Genomic DNA, 14,131 nt, shown 5'->3' with positions numbered 1-14,131 from the left:
ACAAGCTCAGTCCGATGATGCTGTGACACACCGCCCCAGACCATGATGGACCGTCCACTTCTAAATCGATCCCGCTCCGGGGTACAGGCCTTGGTGTAATGCTCATTCCTTCAACGATAAACGCGAATCCGCGATCACCCCTGATGAGACCAAACCGCGACTCGTCAGTGAAGAGCACTTTTTGCCAGTCCTGTCTGGTCCAGCGACGGTGGGTTTGTGCCCAGAGGTGACATTGTGGTGATGCCCTAACCTTACAATAGAGGTGACGTTGTGGTGAGGCCCTGCTTTACAACAGGCCTACAAGCACTCAGTCCAGCCTCTCTCAGCCTATTGCGGACAGTCTGAGCACTGATGGAGGGATTGTGCGTTCCTGGTGTAACTCTGGCAGTTGTTGTTGCCATCCTGTACCTGTTCCGCAGGTGTGATGTTCGGATGTATCGATCCTGTGCAGGTGTTGTTACACGTGGTCTGCCACTGCGAGGACGATCAGCTGTCCATCCTGTCTCCCTGTAGTGCTGTCTTAAGCGTCTCACGGTATGGACATTGCAATTTATTGCCCTGGCCACATCTGCAGTCCTAATCAAATCAAAATCAAATCAAAGCAAATGTATTTATATAGCCCTTCGTACATCAGCTGATATCTCAAAGTGCTGTACAGAAACCCAACCTAAAACCCCAAACAGCAAGCAATGCAGCTGTAGAACCCCACCTCCTTGCAGCATGCCTAAGGTAAGTTCACGCAAATGAGCAGGGATCCTGGGAATCTTTCTTTTTTATGTTTTCTAGAGTCAGTAGAAAGACCTCTTTATAGTGTCCTAAGTTTTCATAACTGTGACCTTAATTGCCTACCGTCTTTAAGCTGTTAGTGCCTTAACGACCGTTCCACGGGGGCATGTTCATTAATTGTTTATGGTTCATTGAACAAGCATGGGAAACAGTGTATAACCCTTTACAATGAAGAACTGTGAAGTTATTTTGATTTTTATGAATTATCCTTGAAAGACAGGGTTCTGAAAAAGGGACGTTTCTTTTTTTGCTGAGTTTATAATGAAGGGCAAAAAAATCTAAAATGAAATTAAAACGTCTAACATTACACTATAATGTTTGTGATGAAGACAAACATCTCTCTTTCTCCTTGGTTTGGTCTGAGCAGTTCAGATGGATAAAATAAACAGCGTTTGCTGCTGAGGCTAACAAGCAGACGGCTCCTGAGTGCTGGAGACCAACGCACCGCTCATACTGAAAATCAATAGAGGTCCTTCGATTCTCACCCTTCAGTCCAGGGTGGATGGGAGAAACCGTGGGAGATGGGAGTATGGCTGAGAGGCGCGTCAGTGTCCTTAACTGTCTACCAAAGTCAAGAAGAACTGAGTGGGCCTAGAGCCAGAACCATACTGAGCCTGAGATCTCTACACACAGCAGGGTCATACACTGTACTGTAGGCATTGGTAACAATTGCTAGTTATACACACGGGCACACACACATGCAACAAAACAACATCCACAGAATACACACACATCTTAAGCAGTCCTAAATACTCCTAAAAACACACTGGAAAAGAAGCTTAACATCACTGTCAAATTAGGTTGAAATAGCATTGTGCTCTAAAAATGAACATTTCATGCCAGCAGATTAGTCTGTGTAAAGTAACATGATTTTCTTGCCTCCTAAGGGTTTTAGTATGTAAGTTAAATATTTAGAGGGTAGGCTGTGTCAGCATAATGTTAAACTGGTTTCATTAATGAAAGCATCACATCAGTGAGTAGGTCGTTGCCAAGTCTGTGTTTATACTGTATGGTCAAAAATCATCCTATGATATTTGCAAACAGGGTGTTTGATATCTGCGGGTTTTCCACTTATAGTAGCATGCAGGGCGGTCCTGGCCGTTCTGCCGCCCTAAATACGTATTTTGTAGACGTTGAAGTTAGGTTTAATTTAGGTTCTGAATACTTACAGTATTTTCTGGACGTTGAAATCAGGTATCATTTTCAGTTCTGAATGAAAGTTGAAATTACGTACAGTACCAGTCAAACGTTTGGACACATCTACTCATTCCAGGACTTGTATTTATTTTTTACTATTTTCTACATCGTATAATAATAGTGAAGACATCAAAACTGCTTGTAATAAATGTACGGATATTAACTTGAAACTACGGATCATGATATTTTACCCCATGGGATGAAACTAGGGGACAGTAGTTGTGAGTAACCTGATTGTCCGTTCCATATTGTCCATTTTATTTTGACCTGTCCTGTTGTTTGTTAACATGTCAGCACATTTTACTTTGACCTGTCCTGTTGTTTGTTAACATGTCAGCACATTTTACTCTGACCTGTCCTGTTGTTTGTTAACATGTCAGCATATTTTAATCTGACCTGTCCTGTTGTTTGTTAACATGTCAGCACATTTTACTTTGACCTGTCCTGTTGTTTGTTAACATGTCAGCACATTTTACTCTGACCTGTCCTGTTGTTTGTTAACATGTCAGCACATTTTACTCTGACCTGTCCTGTTGTTTGTTAACATGTCAGCACATTTTACTTTGACCTGTCCTGTTGTTTGTTAACATGTCAGCACATTTTACTCTGACCTGTCCTGTTGTTTGTTAACATGTCAGCACATTTTACTTTGACCTGTCCTGTTGTTTGTTAACATGTCAGCACATTTTACTCTGACCTGTCCTGTTGTTTGTTAACATGTCAGCACATTTTACTCTGACCTGTCCTGTTGTTTGTTAACATGTCAGCACATTTTACTTTGACCTGTCCTGTTGTTTGTTAACATGTCAGCACATTTTACTTTGACCTGTCCTGTTGTTTGTTAACATGTCAGCACATTTTACTCTGACCTGTCCTGTTGTTTGTTAACATGTCAGCACATTTTACTCTGACCTGTCCTGTTGTTTGTTAAAATGTCAGCACATTTTACTTTGACCTGTCCTGTTCTTTGTTAACATGTCAGCACATTTTACTTTGACCTGTCCTGTTGTTTGTTAACATGTCAGCACATTTTACTCTGACCTGTCCTGTTGTTTGTTAACATGTCAGCACATTTTACTCTGACCTGTCCTGTTGTTTGTTAACATGTCAGCACATTTTACTTTGACCTGTCCTGTTGTTTGTTAACATGTCAGCACATTTTACTCTGACCTGTCCTGTTGTTTGTTAACATGTCAGCACATTTTACTTTGACCTGTCCTGTTGTTTGTTAACATGTCAGCACATTTTACTCTGACCTGTCCTGTTGTTTGTTAACATGTCAGCACATTTTACTTTGACCTGTCCTGTTGTTTGTTAACATGTCAGCACATTTTACTTTGACCTGTCCTGTTGTTTGTTAACATGTCAGCACATTTTACTTTGACCTGTCCTGTTGTTTGTTAACATGTCAGCACATTTTACTCTGACCTGTCCTGTTGTTTGTTAACATGTCAGCACATTTTACTTTGACCTGTCCTGTTGTTTGTTAACATGTCAGCACATTTTACTTTGACCTGTCCTGTTGTTTGTTAACATGTCAGCACATTTTACTCTGACCTGTCCTGTTGTTTGTTAACATGTCAGCACATTTTACTTTGACCTGTCCTGTTGTTTGTTAACATGTCAGCACATTTTACTTTGACCTGTCCTGTTGTTTGTTAACATGTCAGCACATTTTACTTTGACCTGTCCTGTTGTTTGTTAACATGTCAGCACATTTTACTCTGACCTGTCCTGTTGTTTGTTAAAATGTCAGCACATTTTACTTTGACCTGTCCTGTTCTTTGTTAACATGTCAGCACATTTTACTTTGACCTGTCCTGTTGTTTGTTAACATGTCAGCACATTTTACTCTGACCTGTCCTGTTGTTTGTTAACATGTCAGCACATTTTACTCTGACCTGTCCTGTTGTTTGTTAACATGTCAGCACATTTTACTTTGACCTGTCCTGTTGTTTGTTAACATGTCAGCACATTTTACTCTGACCTGTCCTGTTGTTTGTTAACATGTCAGCACATTTTACTTTGACCTGTCTGTTGTTTGTTAACATGTCAGCACATTTTACTCTGACCTGTCCTGTTGTTTGTTAACGTGTCAGCACATTTTACTTTGACCTGTCCTGTTGTTTGTTAACATGTCAGCACATTTTACTTTGACCTGTCCTGTTGTTTGTTAACATGTCAGCACATTTTACTTTGACCTGTCCTGTTGTTTGTTAACATGTCAGCACATTTTACTCTGACCTGTCCTGTTGTTTGTTAACATGTCAGCACATTTTACTTTGACCTGTCCTGTTGTTTGTTAACATGTCAGCACATTTTACTTTGACCTGTCCTGTTGTTTGTTAACATGTCAGCACATTTTACCTGACCTGTCCTGTTGTTTGTTAACATGTCAGCACATTTACTTTGACCTGTCCTGTTGTTTGTTAACATGTCAGCAATTTTACTTTGACCTGTCCTGTTGTTTGTTAACATGCACATTTTCTCCAATTTTACTTGACCTGTCCTGTTGTTTGTTAACATGTCAGCACATTTTACTCTGACCTGTCCTGTTGTTTGTTAACATGTCAGCACATTTTACTTTGACCTGTCCTGTTGTTTGTTAACATGTCAGCACATTTTACTCTGACCTGTCCTGTTGTTTGTTAACATGTCAGCACATTTTACTTTGATTGGGCGCAATTTAGGTTAGGCTATTTGATCGGAGAAACCTGCATGATGTAAAAGGTTTCCGTCTCATTGCATTGTCAAACATTTTATCTCCAGCCTGTAGGCTACAGAAAAGGCCACCCTCTTTCTACAATATCCTATATCTGTTACATGATTTATGTTAGATCATCTTTTTTTGACAAAATGTTGATGGAGTCTCTCCAACAGCACCCTGGAGAGGCGCCCTGGGAATGGACAAGATAAATATTTTGTGTCCCGGCCTATGACAAAGTGGGCACTGCTTATCACCGGGTGTCATAAGCGCTCACCTATAAAGCCCATATGCCATTGGTTGAGAGAAATTGACATTGTTTTTGGGCAGAATTATGTGAGGTTTTATGGGTTGTTGGATGTGCGTGTTGGTCAGTTTAGCTCAGATAATGCCGCCCTCGTCAATCTGCTGCCACAGGCGGCCACCTAATCCTGCCTTATGAACGGGCTGGCCCTGGTAGCATACTCTGTGTTCTTTTCATTCTGGTGGAAATCAGTGTAAAAGCAGAGGCTTTCTTTGATGGATTCATGTAGGATTAGTTGGTTAATGGTATTTGAGACATCAGCAGTGCAGTGAGGATTTGAATAATATCCACTTTAAGACAAAAAGGCCTTAGTCTTATTGGAAGCATACAAATGAAGGCAATGTTATGGGAGCAATGAAGTAGGAGTGTTTTCACACAAACTGCTACAGCGCATGTGGCAATTATCTCTTTCTATGCAGCTTGTAGCTGCCACTACACAGCCTTCCCTCTGACACGTCAACTACCTCTCATCTGCTAAAAACCATGTCCTCCTCCCCAGGAGGAGCAGAGTCACAACGTGGGGAAACAAGCCATCGTTAGCTTACACAGAAGTAGATACATGCAGTCCTGTCACAGCCAGTGATCTGGCATAATATGGGCTATTTTGACGGATATTATTCATCCTCGCAAATGCCTTCTTGCATACTTAAACACACACATGCGTGTACATGAACACACACACACACATCAATGGGCTATGTAAGTGTACTGTGCTGTGTAGGTTACCTGTAATGTCGTGTGTCTCTGAGAACTCTGTTGCTGGGTATCCTCTCACTCTCTCTTTGGTTGAAGGCATACAGTTTGTAAGGGTCCTGTCCTGGTTTCCATCGCCTGGCGTTAAGGTAGTTCTTCTCTTCAAACTCTTCCAGGAGGTCGTCCCATTCTGCCTCCGAGATCTGAAACATAAAAACATTCAACTCATCACACAAACACTGTAGAAACTCAACAACTTGCTGGGGTAGAATTCACTTTCAAACATGCAATAACACCCCAGTTTCCAACTGTGGAAGTTGTGCTGTAAGCTCATGTGCAGGTTTTTGGCTTGTTATGATATTAAGTCTACACTGTCATAAATATAACAATTGATGGCAGCATTTTGGCACGTCCTCATCCTCGCAATAACTCCTCAACATAACGACGACAATTCGACAACCATGGAGACAAACAGGCAGACGATGCACCTCCGCATTTGCTGGTGCAGAATCTGGAGGGCGTATCAATTATAGTCTAATAAAACCAGCCTATTTAGTGAAGCAGCAGCAGCTTGAAATCACCCATAAACCGGAGCCTCATATTTCCTGTTATCATTTTCTTTTTGTTGTTGCTGATGTGCCAGATTCGGCAGCTCCAGCCATTAGGACTGAAGGTAGCCAGAGGTATATGTTCCACTCAGCCTGGATGATGCTGGTGATTAGCAAGCTAGCAGGTTGCTACTTTCTCCCGATTACAGTTTGAATGGAGTCTACTGAAAAATCCCCAGCACAGGCTCATAAACGCACGCACGCACGCAAACACACAAACACTTATCCTACTGCAAGCCCAGAGTAGAGGCAGGCAGGCAGCAGGGGAGGGCTCTGGGTGAAGCTGTCATGTTCCCCATGGCCTGGGGTAACAAAAGGCAGCCGACTTTGTGACTGAAGGATTACAAGGCTCATGAATCACTGCCTGCTGATGCTGAGTGATTAAATCTGATTTCCATGCAATACAGCACAGGGGTAATTGTTGGTCATTGAGAGAATAATAAAGCCTACTAATATGTTCCCTGGCCAAGGGCTTTTTGCATCAATGCACCAGAAACTTAATCCACCTTCAGGAAGAACCTGCTGGAGGTCGTGGCAAGGAGTTGGCTCTCTGTTTTGCATACAAAACGCAGCAAATTCAATGTAATCATTTTAAGCAGAATGACATAGCCTAGAGTCCTCAGGCAAAACTCAGGGGAGATGCAGGTAGCCTGAGGGAGCCATTCCAGAATTCCATCTTTTATTTCATGGTGCTTTTGTTTGTGGCCTATACACCTGGAACGGAGAATCTGCTCAAGGTCCTGTGGATTCATTATATTTACCAGACTTGTCTCCCGGCGCCATCGTTATGACGCCTAGCCAGCCGTCTCAATGCCTCTTCCCATTACACAAACAGACATTAAATAAATGACCTCCAGAAACAGGAATCATGTAATAACGTCAAAACGCAGCATTATCTTATTGAACACTACAAAACAACTAAAGATCCCATTACTTTCCCTGACATGACTGCTTCCATTTAAATCACAATGGGAAGGGCAGTATTAATTTCATACACAGGTGATGAAATGGTGATGCTATTTATTGCTTGCTCGTAAGAAGGATCATTTCACGAGACAAAGCCATTGAGGAGACGATGCAGTTGATAGAAGGTGATGGGGTTCGAACCTAAATGAGGCGATACAAGCACAAGGGCACTTGGCAATGACCACAGAGCCATAGGGGGGCAGCTCACATCAGCTCCTCTGTCGTAACTGGCCAAGCCCATTATTCCCAGAGGACACTGCTGGCCCTGTGACTGTGAGAAGAGACTGAGAAGGGAGGGGAGAGAACAGGAAAGAGAAAGGGAGGAAACAAAGGAGAGGAGGAGAGAGAACCGGGGAAAGACTAGGGTAAACAAGTAAACAAGTTGGGAGATAAGTGGGGCATCCTACCCACATTAGGAGGACAGTAATGAGTCGTTAGGGTCTTTAAAGCCGGCTATCTGTCCGTCCGTGTGGTGGGTCAATTCCCTCGTTAGCATACTGCCGATATCATTCACGGCCTTGTCAGTCTGGCGGGAGATGTCATGCTCTGCCACTTTACAAGACTTACAACAGCATCCTACAAGCCTGTAATAGAGGTGGATAATTGCAGATGTCTGCATTCTGCATTAGTTAGACCAAATGGCTGGTGGGCGCAAACTGGAAAAATAGAAGATAATATATTTTCATTAAGGCATATCTTTCTGTTATATATTTCCCATAATAAAAGTTGATGTAGTAAAAGGGAGTTATGTGTACAGAATATTTGAGGATGAAATCGGTTTTCTTCATTTAATGATCTCTACAGAATGAAGGTATCTGACTGCAGACCAATTCAACTCCCCAAAAAGCTTGAGAACAACATTGAAACGTCACCGATGAATGTTTTGCCTTCAGAGGTTTTCTCAGAGTTACGATGGTTGACAGCTGAATCCACAGAGGGAATGCTAAACTGGTGCTCACCTATTCACTTTGTCATCTCCAGCAGTATCAATCTCACCCCATGATGCCACCCACCAATCTGGGCAAAGTGGTTGTGTTTTATTGGCCCAGGCAGCAAACAGAATTCAATTCTAATTGGACAACACAGACAATCTGCCTGCAAATCGATCTGTCACAACAAAGTTCAGCGGCTTGAGCAAATTCCAACAGTCCCTAGCAGCCGACCAAGGATCCATTTCTCAAGAAAGAACCGGGTGAGCCTCAAGATTGGAATTCCCCCGGGCTGCCAGGCAAGGCAAGGCCTCCACAAATACCCCTGTCTTTGGTGCAGTCATCATCCTGCCTTTGCCTCTCCTCTGTTGTTGAGGCAGAAGCGAGGCAGGCAGCTCAGCCACCAGAGAGCCAGGTTTCATGTGGAGGATACTGCAGCCTAATTGGATGTGATGCCTTGGTGGAGGGAGAGAGGGAGGGAGGGAGGGAGTGAGGGAAGGAGGGAACAAGTGAGACAGAGCAGCGCAACATTTCAACCTCCAGCAGTTAGCGGGCTCGCCTGGCTCCCTCCTCAGACAGAGATGTGTGTCCTAATGAGTTGTGGATGACATTGGGAGCTGTAATGGGATCCTAGCCCCCCCTCAACCCCTCTACTCCTCCCTGTGTCTGGTATGTATGTTTGTGTATGTCAGTCCTATTTCTACATTTACATTTACATTTAAGTCATTTAGCAGACGCTCTTATCCAGAGCGACTTACACCCCTGAACTCCACCGCAACCCTTCTTACCCAACAGAGATAACTAAAGGAAAACTATAACAGGGGGAATCTCTTCATAGTCTGTCTATATAGTCTTGGTGGTACGATAGGAGGTGCACATCCGTATAGCTCCAGTATCAAAGCTATGCAGTAATAATTGCACAGCCTCCTGTGACTCACAGCCAGGTAATGAGATGAACCCTAGCAGCTCATTTACAGATCTCTGTCTGTCTCGTCTTATCTCAGATGTGATGTTCAGGACTGCACAGTGCACGCACGCACACACACACACTGACACACCCACTGACACACACTGACACACACACAGATATTATTAGGAGTCCACGTGGTGGTATTATTTAGTGCTGGGGGTCATAGCTCATAAACCAGCGGATGATAAAGTACAAATGGGAGCCAAGGCCGAGCTGACAGCCCAGACACCAATAACATTAAGAGGGCGTGGAGAGTCCAGCACAATAACACACATCCTGTCTGGTTGATTTATCCCTGAGACCTACAGGCTCATTCATCATCCTACTGGTCACATTAGGTCTAATGGCTCAGCCCTTTACACCACTATCATCATAATGTGCCATCTCTATTTTTTATTGTTGCGTCTCTGATGTCATCAGAGCGATAGAGATATCGAAGTTCCTGGGCATGGTGCATGGTGGGTAAATTATAGATGCGTGTCTGGTCCACTGCAGGAATAGTTTCCACCTGCCCCAGGTACCACAGAAACAGTCAGTCATTATGGCAGGCAGAGGCAGCCCTGACCTATAGAATGTTAACACATCCTCTTGCTGATGACAGCCAATTCCTTTTTCAACTTTCAGGGTTAGCACAATGTGCAGAGGTGATTGCTTAGGGAGGGAAAATTCCCCTCTGTGATGCATTCTCCTCCCTGCATTGGAGGGTAAAACAGAGAAATACAGAGACTAGGAGTATGGAAAGAAATGTTAATCGCAACACAAAATACAATTCATTGGATGTTTCATTCAGTCGGTGTCACCTGAAAGACTCATCTGTATCTGGTGTGTGGGCCAAAGTAATCCTCCTTCTCATAGTCATTGCCTTTATCCCTGCCCTTTGTTGAGGGACACATTGATTCAAGGTGGAAAAGCAGGATACATAGAAATAGTATCATTGCATCATCGTCATTCATTTTTCAAATCAGTTTTACTTAGTTTGACTTGTTCTTTCTGCTTTCCTGAGCTAGTGCTTACTTAGCTTGGTTTCTGCCCAACATTGCAGAGCAAGGGTGTGTCAATATTGATGACAGGACTATCTTAAAGGAGCACAATCAAGTAAACCAGCACAGTCATCAATTAAGAGCCTGGGGAAATCTATTGCCGCACAACCAAAGACCACTTTTACATTGTTTTCTGTTTGCACCAATCTATCTCTGTCTAATGCTATCTTTATTTGTCAATGGGTACTGTTGGAGTGGTGCCTGGCGCTCTACAGGATGGAGAAAGCACAGTCAGTCTTATGAATCATTGCAGGAGGGTAAGAGGGTGTGATATTGGTCTGGCAGCTGTTATGTGGAATGTGCTGTTTTCTGCGACTGTGCGTGTGTGTGTACGTGTGCGTGTCTGTATGTGTACAAGTATGAGTCAAAAGCATGTCTAAATGTGGGAGGCGTGGTCAAGTATAAGTAAATACAAACATAAATAGGCTATCCTCCTGAGATCCAGCAAACAAAAAGGGTTTAAATTATTATAATTGTTTACATCGCGGTGAAACAAATATTTTGGACAAAGAAAACACAATTGTTTATTTAATTTATGTATTTGTATTTTATGTGCACTGTAGCGCACATAAGGAATCGATTGATAGTAAATATGAAAAATGTAACCTTACAGTAGATAGGTAGTCGGTAAACACATAGTTGCCACATCCACTACAAAGGACATTTATAAACAAGCTCTTTAAACAAGAAAATAAATATTACACTGCTCTGAAAACTATTCACCAAACTATTCCTGAGATATTTTCTCAATCATAAATCCATTTGAAAAGCACAACTTTTCTTCTTATCATATAATATGCTGATTGGGCTGGCAGATATTGTGAAAGATCAGTAAGAGAAAGTTATCCAGGTCACACCCCCACACATGTGATATCATTGAAAAGCCCAGAATGTCCTGTCAAATGTACAACGGGACGTATCACAGTGGCATGTATGGCCTCAAAGATAAAGACCAAAAACCAATGTCCCTTAGAGTGGACAAAAATCAATTGCTGGGTCTCTTTGAGTGCTTTTCCCTGAGCAGGCCTCCATTCTGGGAACAGACAAGTGTTTTTTTTTTAAATTATCAACACATTATAGCTATATTCACTTATCCATCATACCTTGTACTAAAGCATAATGACATTAAAACATCTAATGTTTCCCTACAAATACTATAAATGGCTCTCAGTCTCATAGCTAAAATCCCATGTGAATCAAATGGGTGTGTATACAGTTGATCATTCACTGGTCATTTTATTTAGCCAGAGTAGCAGTGGAAACTGGGCATAGTGGGTCTAGTTCAAACATGAAGAAGTGGATCTAAAATAATCAACAATAGAATTTGAGCTACACAGCACTGGAACCAATTGTGATGAATCAAAACTCAATCATACTGTATGAGAGCTGAGCCGGCTGATGTTTCTATTAAATATTCCCTTTGATTCCAAAAAGAGATGTTCTATTTCATTAAGCTATTTTTTGCTTTCCTGCATTTGGCATCTGGGGTAAGCAACTTCTCCATTTTTGAACTAGCATAAACACAGCAAAATTGTTTATAGAAGAGTTTGCCTCCTGCCTCTTTTGATCACTGATGTACTGGGTTATAGTAGGCTTACTAAAGTTCTGCGTTCTGGTTGATTACTTGTTGACTTTGCCATGATTGGCTGCTGCATGTGGACCACTTAAAATGAATGGAAATTGGATGCATGGATTGTTAATTTCTCACAGAACTACCATACTAAGCGAGTCATTTTTAATTGGTAACCCTGTGGATGCCTCCACTCCAGGGTGGGGGTATGTAATGGACCCTATGCTGTATTTCAAGTTTACTAAAGCACATAATATGCTACCTGAATCTAATTTTGTTTACTTAATCAAATCTATTCAGGGCTTTTCTCTGTCCCCCCTCCCCTAAACTGCTTTCCTTCAATTTTATCACTGAATATGTATGACCCATTACTACTTATTACTAGGGGGGTATTGCAATCATGGCTGCATACGTGATCTGCAAGCAAGGTATATGCAACATTTTCTCATTTTGCTAAGGTCATGAAATAGAAAAAAAATTCAAATAAAAGAGCATCAAGGTTTCTATGGTTGAAATTGTCCTCCTGTTGCCGTCCGTGCTTCGCGGGTTCCATATTGAATTATAGAGCATGTCTTTCAAGTTGGGGAAACAATAAAGCAACAGAAAATGGCAGGTGACCCTTCCACTCTCTCCCTCTTCCAGTAGGCTTCAGAAGAACATCAGTGGAGAGGTTATCAAAGCGACAGCGGTCAACAGACAGAAAAACTAATAACTGGAACGCTTCCTCTGTGGACACAGGTCTGTAAGTGTTATTTTCGTAGCTGGGAAAGAAATTGGCTGAAAGGCAATAAGCTGAATAGCCCCCATATTAACTGAATTCACAGAAATGTGCCAGAACCCATGCATCAAGGTGTATAGACATTGTGCACCTGTTTGAGCAGAGATAAATCGTCTGGGCTTTCATAAGCTGGATAAAGTTAGAAGAAATATCCACATTTATTGTCACGCCTTGGTCTTAGTATTTTGTGTTTTCTTTATATATTTGGTCAGGCCAGGGTGTGACATGGGTTATTGTGGTGTGTTTTTTGTCTTGGGGTTTTGTGGGGCGTCGACGTAGTCTATGGCTGCCTGAGGCGGTTCTCAATCAGAGTCAGGTGATTCTCATTGTCTCTGATTGGGAACCATATTTAGGCAGCCATATTCTGTGAGTGTTTTCGTGGGTGATTGTTCCTGTCTCTGTGTAGTGTTCACCAGATAGGCTGTAATAGGTTTTCGCGTTTCGTTTGTTGTTTTTGTATATTATGTTATTTCATGTATCGTCGATTCTACATAAAAGAACATGAGTTACCACCACGCTGCAATTTGGTCCGCTTCTCCTTCAACAGACGAACACCGTTACAGAATCACCCACCACACCCGGACCGAGCGGCGTGGTAACAGGCAGCGACAGCAGGAGCAGTGAAAGGAGGAATGGACATGGGAAGACGTGTTGGATGGCAAAGGTTTTACACTTGGGAGGAGATACTGGCCGGAAGAGATCGCCTCCCATGGGAACAGGTGGAGGCACTTAGGAGAGCAGAGGTAGCCAGAGATAGGAGCCGACGATACGAGGGAACACGGTTGGCAAGGAAGCCCGAAAAGCAGCCCCAAAAATGTATTGGGGGGCTCAGGGAGAGTGTGGCAGAGTCAGGATTCAGACCTGAGCCAACTCCCCCTGTTAATCGTGAGGAGCAGCGATCAAAGGACTTCTGGACTTGGGAGGAGATATTGGACGGAAAAGGACCCTGGGCTCAGCCTGGAGAATATCGCCGCCCCAAGGAAGAACTGGAGGCGGCGAAAGCGGAGAGGCACTGGTATGAGGAGGCAGCACGGCGACGCGGATGGAAGCCTGAGAGTCAGCCCCAAAAATCTATTGGGGGGGGCTTACAGGGAGTATGGCTATGCCAGGTAGGAGACCTGCGCAAACTCCCTGTGCTTACCGGGGGGCTAGAGAGACCGGGCAGGCACCGTGTTATGCTATGGAGCGCACAGTGTTTCCAGTGCGGGTGCATAGCCCGGTGCGGTTCATACCAGCTCTTCGTATTGGCCAGGCTAGAGTGGGCATCGAGCCAGGTAAGGTTGGGAAGGCTCGGTGCTCAAGAGCTCCAGTGCGCCTGCACGGTCCGGTCTATCCAGAGCCACCTCCAAACACCAGTCCGCCGGTGGCAGCTCCCCGCACCAGGGTTCCTTGGCATGTGCTCGATCCAGTACCACCAGTTCCAGCACCACACACCAGGCCTTCAGTGCGCCTCGCCTGTTCAGCACAGCCAGAGCCATCCTTCTCTCTAGCGCTGTCGGAGCCTCCCGCCTGTTCAGCGCAGCCAGCGTTTTCCTCCTCTCCTGCGCTGTCGGAGTCTCCCGCCTGTTCAGCGCTTCCAGAGCCTT

The 14,131-nt window shown here is 43.5% G+C and overlaps 1 protein-coding gene across 1 annotated transcript in view; it reads right to left on the bottom strand.

The window, feature by feature from the left end:
• galnt14 (UDP-N-acetyl-alpha-D-galactosamine:polypeptide N-acetylgalactosaminyltransferase 14 (GalNAc-T14)) overlaps positions 1-14,131 on the bottom strand; it is a 116,298-nt gene that overhangs the window by 91,527 nt on the left and 10,640 nt on the right. Inside the window, exon 2 of the mRNA XM_052470972.1 lies at positions 5,718-5,887. Within this exon, the coding sequence (XP_052326932.1) occupies positions 5,718-5,887 (170 nt within the window). The remainder of the gene's footprint in view (positions 1-5,717; positions 5,888-14,131) is intronic.

This window comes from Oncorhynchus keta, chromosome 19 (assembly GCF_023373465.1).
Source record: "Oncorhynchus keta strain PuntledgeMale-10-30-2019 chromosome 19, Oket_V2, whole genome shotgun sequence".
Taxonomy (NCBI): domain Eukaryota; kingdom Metazoa; phylum Chordata; class Actinopteri; order Salmoniformes; family Salmonidae; genus Oncorhynchus; species Oncorhynchus keta.
Note: the sequence above shows the minus strand (reverse complement) of the source record. Positions and strands in the feature narration are given on the sequence as shown.